Raw genomic sequence first — 21,513 nt, forward strand, 5'->3', positions numbered from 1 at the left:
TGCAGCAGAGGTAGATCTTGATCTTGCTTTCTTCATGAGAGCCAGTTTCATCATGGTGCTAGATGGGTGTTGCAAATACACTTGACAATGCTGTTCCTGCAAGAACTGTTCCAGAACAGCTGAACTTTGTGTCTTAAAATAACAACTGACTGTTGTTGTTGCTGTTGTTGTTGTTGTTGAAGTCTCTAATTTGATAGTCTTTAAATCTCTAGTATGAATAGAGATTTAGAATGTAAGAAATACAAAACATTGAGTGAGAATTTGAATCCAACCTTTTGACTGGTACAGTATGACTCATTGAGTCTGGATAGAATACAAATGTAAGATACCTTTCAGAGATGTGAGTAGAGATCAGAGGTATTTCTAGTGTGGCAGCTGCCTCACTGTACCACCATTTGACCACGCCCCTTTGTTCTGTTTGACCCAGTCGTAGACACACCCTTTATGATAACAACAGCGTTTGAGAGACCAGAAATACTAACAAATGTTTACTACTAATTAGTATGTATTAGAATAAACATTTTAATATATATGTAAAGAACTCAGTGGACATGACTTCCTGATATTTAAGCCATTCTTAAAACCATGTATCCCGAAAACCGTATTACCGCGACAGTTTACTTTGCATTGATTCTAGATTCCACCTCCAATTTATAAAGATAAAGGCTTTTTCTATTTTTTTTTTTTATGACATCAAACTAGAGCGCAGAAAACGTATAGTAACGTGACTACACAGAGGCGCAAGCAATAGAACGACTGCTCTCACGGTGCTCTCTTACAGGAGCACACAATGTTTTTTTGCTTATATATATATATATATATATATATATATATATATATATATATAGACGGTATACACACACAACTAAATCTTTATTTTTTTATATACAAATCAGATGTTTGTTTTTGATCTGTCATATTTAACAGCCAGCTGTGAGAGTTTTCCCGCGCGGCTCTTTATTACTTCTGTGTTCCCGCCATTTTTTATTTCAGAACCAGGCGCTGTCCGCCTCAGTAACTCTGAACACACCGCTCAACAAGCCTTCTTCACACTTTAACACACACTCAGAACTAACCGAGGAACACGATTACAGCTGTGTTGTGGCTAATAACTGCAACACCCATCCTTTGTTTAAAAAATAAATAAATAAATACCATATCAGATTTTTCACACGAAAACGCCCTAATTTGGAATTGATCTGATTGTGCAGAAAAGCGAGAGCCTGGGTTTTTTTTTTTTTTGGACGGGTTTGATGGAGCTGACAGCCCGACACCATACAAAGAACTCTACAAACGGTGATATTTTACTTCATTTATAGTACCTCTCCCCTGGCGGAGTGCACCATTCTGTCTGTTGAGGGGGAGGATGAGAGATCGTGATCAAGATCATTACGTATTAAAAACGTGTATCACGACCCGAACTCACATGGAACTAAATGACTGTACGAGTTGGTGTCACATCATTAAGTAGAGCAGTTTGTGATTTCGGATGCGCTCAGAGTCTCTGATACACACCGTGCGTTCTCCCCTACTCCTCTGTGTGAATTGGTGGAAACCCTGTACGTTTAAACCGAGAGGACACCCGTAGCGACTTCCCGGTGGAGAAAAAAAATAATTAAATAAATAAATAAATAAATAAATAATAAAAGAGTAGCTAGAAGAGCAGAAGCGAGTGGGAACGGAGGTGTAAATACAAAGCGCGCGCTCTCTCTCTCTTTCTCTGTCTCTTTCTATCTCTGTCTCTCTCTGTCTGTTTCTGTGCCGTTTTTTTTGTTTTTTTTTGGTAATGAAATGAACGACTGAACAGGGCATCACATACAGAGTGGACGCGCCTTCGCGCCGGGAACGAGCTTGTTGTTTTTTTTCCCCCCTCATATCCAACTCAATTCCGTTTTACATGTTCATACGCGCGTGTCAGTATTTGCCCGCGACTGCAACTGTAGCTCGGGAGCTGCGCGTGCCACCGCGAGACTGTCTCACCACGCACTTCGGAGGACCCGCCGCTGACTTGCCGCCGCTGATCCACGGCTCGCCGTCGACGATGACAACTTTAGCGAACGGGCAGGCGGACGGCGCGGCGCACGTAGCGGTGGCCGCCGCCGCCGCCGCGAACGGGCTCGTGAACGGAATAAGCCACGGTCACGGCGCGCCGGGCTGCGCCACCATCCCCATGAAGGACCACGACGCCATCAAGCTGTTCGTCGGCCAGATCCCGCGCAACCTGGACGAGAAGGACCTGCGGCCGCTCTTCGAGGAGTTCGGCAAGATCTACGAGCTCACCGTGCTGAAGGACCGATTCACGGGCATGCACAAAGGTAGGGGCACGGGGATGTGGCGCGCGCTCGGCACGGTCTCCCGTGGAAGGAGAGGGGATGATGGATTAATATCGTGTATCAGCTCGCACAGGCTGTTATTACAACATTGCAAGTTTTTTTTGAGAGAAAGTTTCTTTTTCTTATTATTTTTATTTGATTTATTTTTTAATTATTGCTTATGCGCTGTAATACAGCATCCTTTATTTTTACAGTTTAAAAGAAGGAGCATGTGCTTGGATCTTCACTCTTGTACGGATGCAAAAGCGAAAAACGCGATGCTGCACGAGCGTGTCCCTGTGTGTGTGCGAGTGTGCGTGTGTACTGTATGAGAGTGAGAGTGCGCGCGCGCGATCGCTCGCTCGCTCGCGCGTACGTACGTCCACACATCACGACGAAAGGTCGGCACCGTATTTAGCGCGACTGAGACTGGTTTCGGTGTTTGACATTTTCACTGACAGCACAAGAGACTTGTATAGGTAAATAATTCAGCATTATTGCTAGACATAAAGAAAATGAAGGTTCCACTTAGAACTTAGAACCTTTTAGGTTTTTTTTTTTACTTGCCCCATGTGGGAGGAACCGTAAAAGGGTAAAGGTCCAGTACAACTCTGTGTTTTTGTTTACTGGCAAAGGATCCATTTTATAAAGTTAAAGAAGTTTTTAATTGCATAGTCAATCCTTAAGGAAAAATGTATTGAAAAAGGGAGTTCCTGTTCAAATCAGGTATCTGCTTTTTAATAGCACAAGTAGTTAAGATGTCAGAAGGTGCACTATTGTTAAAATTGAGAAGTCCCTGAACCCCTGAAGTATAACCCTTAAAGGTACAAATGTACAAGTTTCCCTATCTGAACAGGGTGGCACGTAAACCTTTTTAGGAGTTGAAGGAAGTCCAGCTTAATAAAATTTGGGATTTTTTTTGTGTGTGAGAGAGAGCCATGGAGTTATATTTTTATGTCACATTTACTGAAGATTTAATAAAAAAAAAAAAACCTCAATACATCACATCCCTTATCTGAACAGGGTGCCAGGTAAACCTTTTTAAGAGTTTAAAGGAATCCTGATTGCTTAACTTAATAAAATTTGGGATTTTTTTTTTATGTGTATATGTGTGATCTCTTGAGATGTCGTTTTTTTATGTCATTTCATCTAACAAACCTCAACACGTCACGTTGTTCCTCTTGTACTATTTCTCCATTCACGAGTTTCCACTATCGTTCCGCATCGTGCATTCTTTGTTTCCTCTGGTGCACCAGTTGCTCTCTCATACAGGAGCGCACACATCCCTGCTACTGCACTCTCTGACACCACCGGCTCGTTGTGCCGGAGTCTTAATTATCGCCAGCACAGGGGAGCCGCGGTGCAGTCGGGAAGACAGATTCCAGAAAAATGCTATGTCTCGGCGTGCGCCAGGGGATCTCCCCTGAACCTCGTCCCCAGGGTGCCATTATTTCCCAGTTCCGTCTAATTGATCTGCTTCACCCCGGAGGACATTGCCTGACTTGGGGGTCATATTCGTATCTAATAGAGCCATCCATCCCCAGGAGAGCGGGGACAACATACTGTCCTATGCTAAACGAAGAGTGCTGGGTAACGCTAGCGTTAAAATATATGAAGCAGCAGAACAAATGGTTATGAGCGGAGGGAGTGGAGATGGTGACGGAGGCGGAGGGGAGAGCTTATCTTTTATTAATACGGCAGCTGTAGTAGTGACTCCCAGTTTGGCGGTTAATCATGTTGGCCGTGAACTATGGGTGTCCACATGGGCTGATTCTACGAAGTGACACCTTCCAAGGATATATGGTCTTCGCTAAGACTTGGGCAGCACTTGTTCATTAGGAAGACTCTTAGTGCTAGGAGTGTTCCTCCTTTTTTTTCAGACTCTTTGCATTGCCAGTGACACAAGTTGCATCACTCGGTGGTTGCTTACGTATGTGCTTCCTACAGGCAGTCACAAATCTCTTATCAACTACGCTTTTTTTTTTTTTTTTAAAGCCGTATTTACAACACAGGGTGTGAGGGAGGTGTTCTATCTGCATACAGATTTCCCTGTCTATTATTTACACTTGGTCATGTTTCAAATACATTTCTGGACAGCCTAGAGTAGTTGGAGTAATTGAGTAGAACGTTGCCAACCCTTATGATATCCGGTGAATTATGCAAGGCTTCGATCTCGCCCTAAAGCCGCTGTAGACGTTCTGTATTCCGTATTTGATTTGTTGATCCGACAGCCCAGTCAGCTCTTTTTGATTTTTTTTGCTTCCTGTTTGCGTTACTCCGGAGTGGCCTGGACTTTAAAACACCAACATATAACTTGGGGTTTAAATCCAAACGTAATAAAGCCATCCTTCAACAAGAAGGTACAAACGCACCTGCTCATCCTGTGAAGAATTTTTTTCGGTTATAGTTACTGTTACTCATACGCTGGGTAATGATATTGGTAAATGTAAGTAGGGGAGCAAGCGGGGATGGTGTTAAAAAGAGAGAACAAAGAGCTTATCTTTTATTGATAGTGCAAATGTAGTAGTGACTCACAATCTGATGGTTAATCACACGCACCTTCGCAGATGATTAATGGGTGTATGGCGTCACAATGCGTCCTGGACAATTTCCTGAGCGTATTAGTGCAGCAGTGACTGCTTCCTACAGCCTGTTGCGATTCTGTCTTTGGTTTGTGGCGTAGCTACATCTGTATCTATATTTAAACTTGAAGAGGTGTGGCCTAAACCCGAACTGGCTTTATTTGTTTATTTCTTCAAAAAAAAAAATGTATTTATTTTAAACACAGCCATAAGCATGACTGATATTTGGTTTGTATTTATCCATAAGAAATGTTTTGATTAATTTAGTCTCCCATGCTATACTGTATGTGTCACGTCATATCAAGTCAGGTATTAAGTCATGCAGGCTTAATGTATCAAATATTCAATTTCAATAAAAATCTGTTGATAAACATCTTATCTTTCTGATCCTTCAAAAGAATTGAAAATGTTTTAATCTTAAGTATTATTTTAAAGCACTTAAATGAATGCTATCCAAGCTTGTTACTCCAGTTGCGATAGAAAAACATGCTTTTTTTTTTTTTGTTATAAACCTGCACTGCTTGGGGTCGCAAAGAAATCTTGGTGTCAAACTGGGGCTGTGGTTTCTTCCTTTCTTACTACATCATTGAATCCTTATTTAAATATTTTTTTTTTAAATAGGATTTTAACATTTTGTTTTTTTTCTGAGGCTCTCCTGGTAAACAAACTCGCATGGCCATATCTCAGGAACCGGAAATGATATACAGCAATAAACTCTGGATCAAAATGAAGCTTATTGAACCAGAAATCTGAAAATATGCATAACTCACTTTACCAAAAAAGTGACTCAATTCCTGATTTGATATAACAGGTCACATATGGTATAAACGAAACCTAATGCGAACCACTGCGATCCTGACCAGGCAGTTACTAAGGATGTGTGAAAGCTGCGTTCAGTTTTTTTCTCCATTTTCCAGTGATCAAATCTGACCCATCAGCTTTATTTTTGTCTCCTAAACCACAAACAACCGATCATACACTGTGTCCTTTGTTTGTATCGCTATCTGTCTAGAACAATGGAATAAAAATAATAAATTCATACTCAATGCATTTTTGGATTTTGGATTTGGTTGGCATTCGTTCTCTTCATGCATTTTTGAGAAATCACGACTCCTCCACCGCCACGCTCCTCTCTTCCTCCTACCACATTCCCTCTTCCGTAGTTCCGTGCCTTTCTTTCATCCTCCTCTCCTCATTCCTCATCCCTCACCCATTCATGTGCTCGAAGGCATCTTTTCTCCTCTTCCTTCACTCTGTCACCCATCTGAACTTTTTTTTCTTTCCTGCCCAAGTTCGAAATTGTGTTCTGTGACCGAGCTCTTAAACCCGGTAGACCTGTAAACAGCACCCGGGTAATGGAAATGGCACAACCTCAAGACAAATACATTTTTCTGATGGCTAAACGGCAAATATTACCTTCTCCTCCTTGCAGGAGATAATTGCTGAGATTCGTTTTGTTGACAGGACAAGGCGAAGTCACATTTGGCCCGAAAGCTGCGCAGTTACTGATGGGATGTTTAATTATTCTGGAGGCAATGCAAGTTGCGGTTTTAAATAGGTTGCAGAGCAGCGGAACAGTGCAAGAGCAAATTGTTGTGCGTTGCGCCGTAAGCAACGAGCTGCCCTTGCAAAAGTAGAGCATTTGAAGCTGCGACGTAGCGCGTGGGTGGTGAGGGACTATGTTGGATGCCATAATAAAACATGTAAGGGGAGAAGCTTTCCATTTCACACTGCACTGCTAAATTCATAAAGTCTATTTTTGATCGTTGTTATGCGCGTACATGAGGTCTATTTTTTGCACAAGAGCCTGCCGGCTAGGCAGGGATTTAAAGGCTTTTTAAAAATAAATAAATAAATAAATAACAAAACTAGCTGTGATATCTCGCCTATACACCAGTTATCTAGCTATTAGGGGAAAGGGGCTTGGATGTCAGGGAGTAAGAGTGATATAGAGGAAAGCCTGGATTTATTAGAAATAGAAGTGTGGAGAAAGCAGGGCACATAAAGCAGCTTAGATTTATGAAGAGACAAAAGTGCAATATGTTAAAGGGATGGGTAAAAAAAAATAAATAAATAAATAAATTAAATGAAGGATGGTTTAGTAGTGGAGGGTGAGATGGATGGATGAATGCAGGAGGAAGGAATGAGATAGAATAGCACAGAAAACGTGATAGGTTTGAGTTTGGTAAGCAAAAAACGCAATAAGGGGAAAAAGAGGGATAGAGAGAGATAGGAGCTGGAGAGAGAGAGCAGATCTGGGTTTGAGAGGACAACGCGTCCATTCTCCGGCGATTTCATTTGGCAGCTCGGCGTGACTCAGCACTGCTAATAGAGTGCATTTGTCCTGGTCACCAGCAGGTGCAGAGAACACTCCAGCCCGGACCCCTTTTAGTGCACAGGCTCAGACCATAACAGTCCCTCCCCAGTGCATGCTGGGACGGCAGCTAAAAGAGAGTTTGACTGCCCGGTTCCCTTGTGACTCTCCTAGCTCTGTTTTTAACCAGCCCGAGGCTTTGCTGGCTTTGTTTTTAAACAGTGTGGTATGGACCCACATGCCATATATTTGAGCTTTTTAATGAATACCGATCACGACAGATAGACATACACAAGCAAATGCAACAGATACGCGGGATGGCACCTTTACAAGTTACAAGGCGAAATCCCGATTTCTACGCTGAAATAAAGTTCATCAGAGGCTGAATTTTTCGCAGTGAGATTTGGTTGTCCTTGGTGGAGAGAGGGAGGGAGAGAGGGTTTGGGCGTTTTTTTTTTTTTTTCATTCTCCTGCAGCATGGTGTTAATTCAGCTTGCATTCTGGCTACAGGATTTCACTGCTCTTGCATCATCTGCGCACACAGCGCTTCTCTTTTTTTCAGTTTCGGATCTGTGGATACGCTCCTCCTCGCCCTTCCCAAATCCTCCCCTCTCTCTGTCTCTCTCTCTCTCTCTCTCTCTCTCTCTTTCTCTATTTTCTCAGTCTGTCCTGGCGGCTCTGCGATGACGATGCCACATGATCAATGCTGAGCGTTTTGTTTACGAGGGAGGCAACATGTGTCACTGCGGATGTCTTGCCTGGTCACGGCGTTCCTTCCCACCTGCCTCTTGACACCAAGTACAGAGAGATAAATACGCAGCACCCCACGAACACATATGTAAATACGTACAGACGGCCCATTTTTCAGCCAGACTGTAGGGAAGGTGGCAGCGCAGCTATTGTCCATTATTATTGGAGGGGACTGTCGCAGGGGTTGGCCATCAGGCGGAGAGATACTTACTCACCCTGAGCGATGACTAGGCGATGGCAGAGATGGGAAGAGCGAAGAGCTGGGAGGGAAAAAGCAGAGAGACAAGAGTTAAGCTGCCTGCCAGCGTTGACCTTCGCACGGCCCTTATTAAATACTGCGGCCCAAGAGTAGAAACTGAACTGGGTCAGGACAAAACCATTCCTTCTTACCTTCAGGGCACTGACCTGAAAGTGCTATTAAAAAAAAAGAAAAAGAAAATTTTTGTCCTCTTTTAGACTGCATGCAGAGGTGTTAGATTAAGCATGCACGACTCTTAATCCAGCACCTCTTGATATCCGTTAAACCCTTTTCGGAAAATTGCTGGGGAAAAAAAAGTGGGTCAGACTTTGTAAAAGTAGTACATTAAAGTGAATTCGAAAAGAGGCGGAGGAGAAATAATCGAATAGGAAGTAATGTAATGTCGTATTTGTACTACCGCCGATTTGGCATTTTCATCAACCCTAGTCAGATTTACTTTTCAATACTTTCAGCCTGGGAAAAGGGAGGAAAAATAAATGCAAATGCACTGCAGTACAGAAATCCACACTGTAGGAATTCCTAAAATCCCTTCACGTTAAAAGATTTATGTTTCACTTAGCGATCGTGTTGTGTGCTTATCTTTTCCGAAAAGGGAAAAAAAAAAAACCTGACTCCATAGAGCAAAGCCAGACTGAGCCGGGTCCAGCTATTAAAGTTTTACAGTATCCTCTGCTCGGGAAAAATACAGAAGGGCCCGAAGGCCTTCATCCTTTCTTCTCTTCTCTTCTCTTCTTCTTTGTTTCTCAGACCATGTAGTCGTTATAGCACCATTTTGATTCAGGGTTGTGCTCTGGCAGTGAGAGAAGCGCGTTCAGTGAAATAAATTGCTTGTTTTCAGAGCAGTTCCGTGTTAAATATTTAAAGGGCTATGACGCCAGGTGTGCGAGATCTGAAGACGAGCTGTCAGTGTGTAAAATACGACGAGGACTCGGAATGTAGACTTGGTCGTGTTTCAGCTCCCCAATTTGGGCAGCGCGGTGTTGTCTGAGTAATTGAATAGAACTGATATGAAATTCCAAGAATTACGCAAGAGGCTTCCGATCCTGCCCCTGAAGCTGCTGGAGATGTTGAGCATCCTGTCGTGAGTTGTTTATTCAGCAGAAACTAACGCGATCTAACGGCTTGAAATGAAATTATTAGCAAATATTCCGATGTGGATGGCAGAAATGAAATCATAATTTCATGTCTGTTTATCTTTAGAATACAGTAGGTAAGTTCTGTCTTGGGGTTTTCTTTGCTCTTTCCTTTTTTTTTAAATATGGATATACCTTTTATATCTCATCATATTAGCTTCATAATGCAATACCGGATACTACAGTATGCTATACAGTAACTTTAACTAAATCACGCTAGTGATGAGCAGTGCTATGCTGTGCTACAGCTTGTCACCGTGGTGTCCTTGGCAGATACAGGATGTACAACCAGACCAGATGTATTATCAGACTTGTTATGCCCAGAATAAACAAGAAACAATGTTTACTGTTCACAATTGCTGCAATCTATTTGCTGTAAAAACATCAGTGCCAGTCTATTTTGGGTACATCATACCCATCACTGGCAAGGAGCCTACCAGCAGCTGTGAGGAAATAAAATGGAATGGAAATAAAAAAGGGAAGTAATCGACTTTATGTTTGCATAAAGTTCCATCTTTGAGATTGGCAGGTTTTTGGGTAGCGTCTTGACCATTGCTTTTAAAGACAAGCGCTTGCCTTTAATCTTGAATAAAATGTGAGTGTTAGTCATTGCAAATATGGCTTACAGCATCATCATTCGACAGTTATTAAAATAGCACTTGATCCAGCACAACTATGCACATTACTTGATATACCTATAATAAACTCTCTTTAGATCACTCATGAGGGAAAATTGCGAGTTCAGTATGTAAATGAGCTACTACTGAGCCAAACCTCATCGGAGAGCAGTCGAGTTGAGCAACAAGCCAACAAGCCTCCTTATATGAGGTCATAATAAGGGGGGGACCGTTGGCTTTTTTTATACTCTAGCAAAAAAAATGAATAAATAAAGTTAGGTTTGTATGTTAGTTTGTTTGTACATGCACACTGGAGAACCAACTGATTACCTAAAGTGATTAAAAAGAGAATTTTGCATCATAAGTTGACTTTATTAATATTATTATTATTATTATTATTATATGGATAAAATATGTATAGTTACCCCTTTAAAAGCCATCCTTAAAGGGCACATTTTGAGTCAGTTTATCATATTGAAAAATGTGTTGAACTTAACCTGATTGAGCCATCTCTACCATTCGGTTGAGTTATGCTATGTTAAACAAAAAAGCAAGAAATACAATTAAAGCTGTGTGCCTTTTTAATTGCTTTAGACCATTAAAAATAAAGTTAATCCAATGGCAACAAACCATTGTAAATTTATTGTTAATTTATTTATATTTCTTAGCCTGAAGCTAAACCATTAAAAATATGTCGAAACTGAGGTCTGTTAAAAACATTTTAAATGCTATTTATAATTGCACCTAGGAAATACAAAATGAAAAGACTAACTATCTAAAGAGATGATGTTAATAAGTTATTTCTTAGGTAAATACATTTATTTACATCAAACTCCCAGACTGTGGTGCTAGTACAGTACTTAGAGTACTGTGCAGAAGTCTTCGATGCATGCAAATAAATGCTATAGAGCCAGAATGCCTTCAAAAAACAAGAAGGAAAACATTGCCCAGAAAACAGTGCTTCAGTCTCAAGTACAATTTGTGCAGTTTTATGATAAAATTAGCTAAATTTTAAAGTTTTACTCAGCATCCTGCAGAACTAATCACAGTTCTTTTAAGGACTTTGTCTCACCTGCTCTTTTTTTGCATGCAAACTCTCATTTCTTTTATTATTATTATTATTATTATAATGCGGTTGTTTATTTAATATGCTGCTTTTTTCTGGCATTCAACATATTTTTCTGTATGGTTTAACTAGCAAATCAGAAATGTTTTGTACTGACTCAATAATAAGACTCCTTAAATACATTTTTAAAAATCATTATAAAAGTACTAAAAAACACAGGGTGCCTAGGACTTTTTTGCACAGTACTGTAGTACTGCTCCTTAATCAAGGCAAACTTGTGGACACAACTTTACCGATAGTGGTAATACAGTACTCCTTACCACATGTGCACAACCTCCTACCTGTAAGCACACACTGTCAAAACAGAGCCAATTGCTGCACCGAACATCTGAGTCAGCACAAATCCCCCGAAGTGTGAGAGGTAGCACGCAGGTATACGTGCATAACCCATCTTCTCATAATCTTTGTGTTACATCACGTCAGGGATGCAGGGTCCAGATCGTTTTCATCGCGAGAACTGATTTAAGGCGAACTGCGTTTTAATTACACTTTGGCGAAGAGGAAAGGATGTAACAGGGGAGGCTTTTAAAGGCTGCGTTAAAGATAATCCACTTTGTTTTGTTTTTACTGTTCAGGGAGGCCGAGCGATGGGATACACCGATCTATAGCAGCCTTCCTTCGTTCAGCCGAGGAGAATTTCTCTACACTGTGCAGCTTGGAGCTAAAACAAACAGCGAGATGATATTGCATTGGGTACATGTGGAGGAAGGAGTCAATGTTTGCCACCCCAGTGCACATGTTAGATTTACACCGGTGCCGAATGGCATTTCGCGCTGCCGCCTCTCGCACGGATCAATGCCGCGTAGGTCACAGAGAGTACACGGCTTGAGTGGCACAAGGCGTGCTCTGCTGATACTTAGAAGCGTTTTTTTTATGCAAAGATCATTTGCTTTTTGCAGTTTATTCGGTATAAACAAGCATGCAGAGAAATGACATCATTTTAACTTAGGCTTATGTGAATTTGATGAGCCATTTAAATGAAAATTTGCATCATTTCATGAAGGCATTATAGTGTTATCTGCTGCGCTGTCAGGAAAAAGTTGCAAAAAAGTTTGATCATGGATTTTGTTGACAAACCCACCACAATTATTTTTTTCTCACAAATATCTCCAGGTAAAGTGGCCTACACGGGATGTACTTTTCCCTCCCTTATGTAATTTCCCCTTTTTTCGCACTGGAGCACCTACATAAAATAACATGTATGCAAATTTGATTAATTCCATCCAAGAAAATTCCATCTTTGCAGAAACGGCGTCGGTCACGTTGCACGCGATGTATCACAATAACCGGCTGTGTTTTGCGCTTCCGGATGAATAAGTGCAACGCGCACATAACGCTAGGTCTCCTGGGTTGCCTTGCATATTGTAATGTGGCATTGCGCATCACCGACTTGAGTTTTTCATTATACAGCGTGTGATATACGGGTAGAGGCTAGTCATTTCTGATGCGAGCATGCCGAGGCAGCTGGAGAGGTGTATGTCAGGTTGGGGTGGATTGGGTGCACTTCATCAGCGGCGTGGAACACGGAACGGAAATGGAGATGGAGATGATACCATGGCAAAAAAACGTGAAGCTGCGAGAGCGAGAGAAAAAGAATGTGTGTGTGTGTGTGTGTGTGTGTGTATACAATCGACATCAAATATCTCCATTATGGTAGATGTACTGAAAAATATTGATGTAGTAGGTCCATGCTGGTTCCCGGGAGGTTTGAATTTTCTCATGCATCTTTTATCAAAAAGTCGAACCCCTTTCTTTTGTTGTGTGACTGTTTGTTCTGTTTGTATGGAAACCCCTGATTGATAAAATGACACGAATAAGAAGAATAATAGTAATAATATAAGAAAAGTAGGAAGTGCAGCTGTGTTTTTATCAAACAACCGTTTGATGTTTATACACCAGAAAAGCCAGTTGAGGAGTTCATCATTATGAGATTATAATTAGCTCGGTGTCTACTGAAACAGTGCATTTGTTATTCATAGGGGCATGAGAGTTTTAATGGAAGCATTGTCATCAAATAAATCCTCATTAGCGATTTTCCTCACTTACTGCAGAATGTAAATAGGATTTTAATGTCGGAATATTTATTGCATTGAACGACAGCGGAGTTAAGTGAGCCTAATATCAACCAATGGAGGGCAATGGACGATGTAAAAATAATATAAAAAATAAATAAAATGAAAGAATTTCAGGATGAGCATCAAGTTTTTTTTTTTATTTAGAGTTTTAACTACTATTACAATGCAGCACGTCTGAACTGCTGTGTGTGTGTGTGTGGTTCATATTACACACAGAATTCTAATAAGTCCATTTTTAATCATGTATTTTCCATGTGTAGGGTCACGAAGGGTCTGAAGCTTAGGGCACAGTGGACGGGACACCCTGAATAGTGTTCACATCCACACTTCCACATCCACACACACACATACATACACACTCACATAGCTACATACACTATGAGCAATTTGTGCATGGTTTTAATTTGACGGGGAAACCCGCAGAGCACAGGGAGAAATTATAACCTCCACGCAAGCAGACCGGAGGCGCAATTCGAACCCTCAATGCTGGAGGTGCGAGGCAACAATGCAAACCCCTGAGCAACAGTAAACACACCACCAGCATCTGATGTTTGTTTTTAATCTTGGCCATATTCTTCTAAAAAAAAAAAAAAAAGAGCTCATGCCATGAATTAAAAATGCATGGGTTTGACGTACAAAGACAAAGACGGAAAGTTTTTGGGACACCTTTCTAGATTTTGATCAATTATTAATGGTGCAAAAAGTGCCGAAAACATTGGCTAATCTTTTTACATGAACAACTTTTTTTTTTTTTTATAAAAAAAAAAAAAAGGAATAAAGCCCGCTTGCAGGTACTCGTAGAAAAATCACTAATGTTGGGAGAAAAGATGAGAGCGAAAGAGACCAGGGGAGTCCCAGAGACAGATGTCATCCTCCCCTTAGATTGATGGCTTTTGGCTGGATTCCACCCTCGGCAATGACCCCTATGTCCTCTGCAGTAATTTATAGATGACGTTTTTAAAGATTTAAGCACTATTCTGTGACCACCGTGGCCTCGGATTCAGAACGACCTTCTGGTATTGCAGGAAGAGGAGGAGGAGCAGGACTGGGGAAAATGAGTCATGAGACATCGGACAGTGGAGTAAGAGAGAGAGAGAGAGAGCTGGAGACATGCAGGGAGGCGAGTGTGTTAATTAATTTGCGTCACTAGTTAACTTTAGGTTAGGTAGGTATTTTTAAACACTGAAGAATCCTTATAACAGTTATACCATCTGATCCGGCTTTCAGTGTGTGTGTGTGTGTGTGTGTGTATGTGTGTACGATTGTGTAAAACGCTGCCTATTTTTAATGACTAATTTCATTTCAGTTCTGCCAAAGCAGCAAAAGTAGTTTTGCAACTTATCAATTCAGCTGGTGTGACTGGGGATTTGTGTTTCAAAAATCCCGACAGGGTGCCAGTCCATCGCAGGGCCCACACATACACACTCATTCACACACTACAGGGAATTTGGGAACGCTAATGTAGTTAGCCTAATCTTCAGGTCTTTGGGCTGTGGGAGGAAACCAGAGTACCCGAAGGAAGGAAGCCCGCCAAGCACAGGGAAACATGCGACCTCCATGCGCACAGAGAGACGGGAATCGAACCCAGACCCTGGAGGTGCAAGGCGACCATGCAGTAAAGTATGCAAAGTAGATGAGAGTTAATTCATGTTTTCAGTCATTTTCCATACCGATTTTGCTTCGTCAGAAACTAAGGGCACAAACTCTGGATTAGGTGCCAAAGCATCACAGGGCACAAGTGAAAAATGTAATTATTTGTGATACAGCATTTATAGAGAAATATATTTTTTGGCATTTCACAGTTAGGAAGGAGTTAGAGTGCAGGGTTAGATAGGGTTAAGGGCCTCGCACAAGGGCTCAACAGTGGTAACTTGGCGGTTGGGGCTTGAACCCCCAACCTTCCAATCAGTAACTGTGTTTGATCCACCACTGCCCCGACCACCCATTTTCACAATCGTACACGACAGGCAACTTGAAAATTCCAATCGACCTTCGGTGAATATCTTCTGACTATGTGAGAAGAACCCAGAGTACCTTGACAAAACCCACCAAGCACAAGTAGAACATGCACAGACTGGAGGTAAAATTTGAACCCCCAATCCTAAAGGAACAATGCAACAGTGAGCCACCATGCCTCCCCCATGACACTTCACAAGATCCAAAAATCCAGAATCATTTTTGATACTAGGTAATTAATTTAATAGAAGGATTTTTAACGTAACATTCCAAAGTGGTAGCCCTGCCAGTGAAAGAGACCCTAAAAGCATACTAGTGATGAGTGATGACCAGAACTAGATAAGGACAAGGAATGCACCTGCTCAGTGGCCAGCTGATCCTAGACCCGGAATATGTATGCGTGTCTGAGATGAGATCCTTGTGTTTGAAGCGCCCGGGCACAATCTAAAAGGAATTTCTCCAACACGTTATCACTCATTTGCAATTTAATGGCCTTGGAGATCCCAGGCTAACCCCAGCAGCCTGTCCCACACATGCCAGAGCCTATTAGCGCACGTTTTTAATCACAGCACCGGGTCTCAGACCGACCAGCACCTCCAAAAGGCAGCTTCATCCGATCCTTATCCCCCCTGCTGACCAGTCAGCCAAGACAGGAGGGTGGATGAGCGCAGATGGTACGTCCTGAGCAGGGCTTAATGATGAACAGCGGTGTCCCGGTGTCCTTGGAGAATACGGAGGCCTGAACATGAGATGGCCAGAGGTGGCAAGTGTTGCAGTGGCTCACTGTGGTGTTCTGAACTTCAGCGTAACGGTGCGATAATGATGTCCCTTGCCATGGCTACGGAATACGTTTGAGCTAATACAGCTCAGCTTGATTGGGAGGGATAAAAATATTATGCTATTACTATTATATAACCATTAGGGTTCATTAGGAGCTCACGGGACTGTTAATGAAGGGACTGTTAACTTGCGCAATACACTTTTGCCTATTTCTTAACAGCAAATAAGGTGATCTTTTAAAGGAAATAAAAATGCTTGAAAGCAAGCTAGCTTGTTTCTATCAGCCATCCCCGAATTGCCGAAGTCTCTCTGATGTTTGTTGGCCGACCACCGACTCGGACCGTGCAAATTGGTTCCTGATTGAAGTTTGAATTCTGTTGATGCTCGAACTCCAAATCAGCTTGATGATCTGTTTGAAATTGAGATGTTAAAATGAAAATTCGTGGTGCACTTAGAGGGAGAGGCTGAGAGCAAGGGAGAGAGAGAGAGAGAGAGAGAGAGAGCAGCTGGTCTGCCACAGGAATAAATATTAATAATTATGAAGATAGTGGAAATACTTTGCAAGCAAGAGACGGATCAGCCGTAACGTTTTAGCAGTTCTTTCCATTACGGCAAAAAAAAAGAAAATATGGGTATCAGCATGCAGGAGCCTAAAGGTGTGTGTGAGCCTGTATTTGTGTGCGTGGGGGGGTGATCTCCAGTAGAGTGCAGCTGACATTCTCTCCGGCGTCTGTTGATCTCTTTAGCATTAGCTGCGCACTCGTTTGAGAGGTTTGCAAGTGCACGTTTGATCACGAGTCGGGTGTTTACAAATCCTATTATGTCGGTTTCGTGTGTCCTTGGAGTTGATTGCCAGTCCACGTTAGCTTTAGCAAATGTCTTAATTGCGTTAAATGGGGGGAAAAAGCTGACAGATTAGAAGCCATTAATGAGTGTTTTGCGAGCGAGTGTATTCCCCGGATGGCGCTTTTGTTCTTTTGGTGAGAGACAGAGAGAGAGAGAGGGACAGAAAGAGGGAGGGAGTGCTGGCATTACCTTGAAACTCAAAAGCACAGGAGAAACAGGTCATTGTGTCTCGCCTGAAAAGAGGCTCACTCCATCTCTTATTCAATCTCTTTCCTGGTCTCAGCCGCTTTCTGTCCTTCTGCTCACTCTTGCCCCTTTTGCCGTCCTTTTATTATTTTTTTCTCCCTTCTCGCGCTTGTCTTTCCCTCATGTTTCACTCTCCTGAAAGACAGATAAGCCCACTCAGGGCGAGTTTCGAGGACTGTATATAAATAGCTTGGAATGAATTATTGAGGGACTCTTGCTTGCTAATAATCCCACAGGAGCCCATTCCACCATGACACAAAAGACGGAGGAAAAACAATTATCCGGGGTTTGTCTTGAGGATGAACGCGATGAGGGAAGCTGGAGACATCAACACACTCTCCGTCTTGTCTAATAAAGCCAATTAAGGAGGAAGAATCGATGGGTCGAGGAGCAAAAGCTAAACGATTCACGTCTTTGCTCCAACGTCGCGCCTTTCCCTTGTCCAACCGAGTATAAAGACAGAAGGACGACGAGGGGACAGCAGCGAGGAGAGGAAAGCGGCGGAATATTAAGGAGCTGTTTGTGTCTGCGGCAGAGGAAGGACGACGCGGCGGGGGCAGGTCACCCTGTCTCGGACTCAATTAGCTCCACCATGCTGGTGTTTCCCTTTTGTCCTGCCCTCCGAGAAACCTTACTACATACCAAATCGCATATCTCATCAGTCCGTGAGCGAGGACACAGCGGCGATTTATTGGACTTTTCCATTAATTTTAAGTGTTAATCTAATGTTGGTCAGTCGCATTACAAGTTTGACGGTAATTAAGATCTCGCTTCCATTAAAGTTTAATACAGGTGCAGAAAACAGCGAACACACTCACACTCACACACACACACACACACATGCTCAATCTTTATTCGCGCCAACAGTGCTGTGGGAATATTTGGTGCACTCAAGACATTTCTTGGCATCTATTATTGTAACCTTCAGTTCTTGTATTTCAGCACTTGGCAGACTCCTTTAACCTCAATACTTACGGGCAGTTTGCATTTCACCGTACACGGCTGGCTGCTAATTCAGTGTCTCCTGGAGTACTCTCCTGTTGAGCTACTGTCTAATCCATCTAGAAGGTGACATTACGTATCTTTCATCTGAATGACCCCACTTCTTTTTTCCGTAATATTTGACAAAGATCTTTTTCCTACAGTAGGTCTGTTAGGCGTGGGCTTGACTGGTACACTAACAGTCAAAAGTTTTTAACACAGTTCTAATTCAGTGTTTCTGTATGATTTATTTGATATATTGAAACAATATTTCGAATTTCAAAACTATGAAATCACACATATGGCAGAGATCACCAATTAACAAACAGCACCTCAGATTAGAGTCGTTATGAAGCTTTACAGAGCATACGTAGGAGATACTTCTCAATATCAACTGTTTAAAGGAGATTATTGCAACTTTTGGACGCCTTTAGCATAGATTTACAATGTAGAAAGAAATAAAAATCAGGAAAGACCATGGAATTAGAACTTTTGACTCCATCCATCTAGGGACCATGGAGGCCAATGGTGACCATTGTACATTTATGCCAATTTGTACAACTGTGGTAAGACCTCCAGACAGCATTTACGTACACTGCAGGTAATTTATGAACGCCACTTAGCCTAATCTGCATGTATTTGGCCCGTGGGAGACACCGAGGTGGAAATCGAACCCGGACCCTGGAGGTTCAAGGCCGTGGTCCTAAACACTAAGCCACCATGACACCAAACTCTAGTAGTGTAGATATCTAAAGAAATCCTTGGCCATACTGATTTCTGATTTCTAGGAAGTCTGACCTACCAATAAAAAGTTTGGCTGATTTCTACTTGTAAACATAATTGACAGTAGAGCTGTGCAATTTAATCGTTTATGCAATCATATGATCTTTAGTTTGTCCATTCATTTAGTTAAATTGGTGGGTCAGTTTTTACTTTGGGATTGATAGAACTTTTTAAACTATTTAGGTTAACTTTAAGGATTCACCGATTGTGAAATGATCGATACAGTTGGTTTTTGTTTGGTTTCATCTCTTGTGTGTTTCACACAGAATCTGTTCCCGTGTGCATGTTGCAACAATCAAAAGTTTAGTAATGTGGTTATGCCATGTATGACACAGTCAATGTACCGCCATTTTTAAGGTGTTTTATTTTGTCAGAATAAAGGTACTGAAAAGTTTTCAGCTAACTATGCTAATCGGCTATCCTGGGGCTATTGCTAAGTACAGGCTCCTGACTCATCCTCACTCCCTGCACCACCCAGCCGATAAATCGGTACATTGTTAGTAAACCTTCAACTATCATGGCCTATAAGTTTGCAAATATTAAGTCCACAACAAGAATAAGTGTGGAAATGTCTGTGCTGGGGTGCAGTGACAGCTCAAGGCCTTGGGTTAGAAGGTCAGTGGTTCAAGCCCTAGTAGCTCCATCAGGCTGCCATTACTGGGCCCTTGAGCAAGGCTCTTAGCCCTGTCCACTCCAGGGGCGCTGTATCATGGGTGACCCTGCTTCCTAACCACCTGGTATTTGCGAAGGAAAGGATTTCACTGTGCTAGACATGGCATTGCAGTGGCATAGTGGTTAACACTGTGGCCTTGCACCTGCAGGATCGAGGGTCCCACCTGGATCTGGATGTTCTCTTCATGCTCGGAGGGTTTCCTCCGGGTACTCCGGTTTCCTCCCACAAAGACATGCACAAATTCCCCTTAGTCTATGATTTGGTGCGTGAGAGGTTGTGTCCTGTGTCCTGTGATGGGTTCGGCACTACGTTCCCTGGCATGCGTTACAAGCCTTCTGCATGGATAAACGCTATAGATAATGAACGGAAGGATGGAAGATGGCAGAACAGATCAGGAGCACTAACAAGCATATTTTGTAAGTAAGAAAAAAAAACAGGACCATCTTGCGAGCAAATAGAGGCGGAATTGCTATAGTCTGCCTTTGTCAGCTCTTCTGAAAGTGTGTTATCTAGTAAGGGCTTTGTGCATATGTGTGTGTGTGTGTGTGTGTGTGTGTACTTTCCTGCTTAGTTTTCTTGGAGCAGTGCATGGGGGGACAGTGTTGTAATGATGCATTTTCTGCTCCATTGACTCCGCAGCTCAACTCCACACTAAATCCTTCACATGCAACACATTAGAGCTGGGCTTTTTTTTTTTTTTCCTCCTCTGCCAATCGATTAAGCGGGACTTACAGTCCACACAGCCACGCTCCTCCAGAGGCCTTGCAGATGGCACGCGCTATCTGGAAGCAGGAGGCGGAGTTGGGACAAAGCCGAATGCCATTTCAAGGTTCCTCTTCATTGATAGGAGAGAGGCAGGCCTGCTATTATACTCCATTAGAAATGCATCTTTTTTTTCTGCCTAATATAAAGCCCAAGTTCTGTTCCGTTCCACTGGAATAATATCACTCAAGACGAGGACTCATTAGTCTCCAGGAACAGCTTCTGAATATTTAAGGTCTATTGAATTTACAAAAAAAAAAAAAAAAAGGAAATAAAAAGGCAAAAAAAAAAAAAGAGACAGTCCTGGCATGGGTTTAGGGTAGTAATTTTTTGCCCCCTCCCATTCCCCCCCAACTCTTTTTTTATGGTTTCTCTGCTTCACTCTTGCTCAAATTACTCACAGAGCTCATATTGCAGTTTTCAAAGTGCATTTTTATTTAATCAGGGGGTTTACTGCTTCCAATTAAATATTTGAGGGAGATGTGCAAAGGAGGGGCCTGCCGGAGTATTTCATACTCCGACCTTGAGTTATCGGAGCTTAGAGGACAGTGTATTTAAATTACCAGCGACTTGCAGGGCAGACAGAGAGGAGGATAGGGAAGGGTTGCTTTCTGTCTCCATTAGAAAACAGAAGATTGGCAGAGCAGCAGAACGCCAGTCATTCACACTCAAGTCCGTAAACGTTTGATGAGCAGCTATTGATTTTCGGAGGATAATGCATAGCAGGCTGAGCGAATCCAACATCGTAGTTAGGCTGTTGCTCAGCTACATGTTGCAATAAATGTCATCCCTTCCAGATGACTACTTAAATTAACTTAAATTTTGGCAAGTAACTACTGCGATCCACCACCCCCCCCCCCTCCCCCCGCCCTCGCAGATTACAACCCACAGGCTTTGACAACTTAGAAGCGTGTTTGTTAGGTGAGGGAAAAAGAAAAAAAAAAAACCTAGAGCAGTATTAATTGCACCGTGTTATCCAGGGCCCTTTGTTGTCAGCGTGAACTACTGTTTTGAAGGCTGTTTTAAAAAGATGTTACTGGAGCATTAGAAACTTCTGCACAAAACAGCATGAATTTCAGCTTAAAGTTAAAAAAAAGCTTCCTTTTCTTTTTCATTTATAGCAGAGCATAAAAAGAGAGGTCAGACTAGCAAGCTTCATTGGAATAAATCGTTTTCATCCTGAGTGAAAAAGGTGTTCTGCATCTCGGGAATACACTTCAGGCTGCTTTCTGAGGTCTGACCGTAATGTCGAAAATCTCACTGGGAAAAAAAAAAGTTCCTCTTCTTTCCATTCTAAGAAGTCAAAAGTAAAACCTGA

The 21,513-nt window shown here is 42.2% G+C and overlaps 1 protein-coding gene across 1 annotated transcript in view; it reads left to right on the top strand.

Annotated features, from left to right (window-relative positions):
• The first annotated feature begins 1,619 nt into the window (after positions 1-1,619).
• The window catches only part of celf4 (CUGBP, Elav-like family member 4), a 93,322-nt gene continuing 73,428 nt past the window's right edge, over positions 1,620-21,513 (top strand). Inside the window, exon 1 of the mRNA XM_053478470.1 lies at positions 1,620-2,315. Within this exon, the coding sequence (XP_053334445.1) occupies positions 1,898-2,315 (418 nt within the window). The 5' untranslated portion in view covers positions 1,620-1,897. The remainder of the gene's footprint in view (positions 2,316-21,513) is intronic.

Source organism: Clarias gariepinus, chromosome 19 (genome assembly GCF_024256425.1).
Source record: "Clarias gariepinus isolate MV-2021 ecotype Netherlands chromosome 19, CGAR_prim_01v2, whole genome shotgun sequence".
Taxonomy (NCBI): Eukaryota; Metazoa; Chordata; class Actinopteri; order Siluriformes; family Clariidae; genus Clarias; species Clarias gariepinus.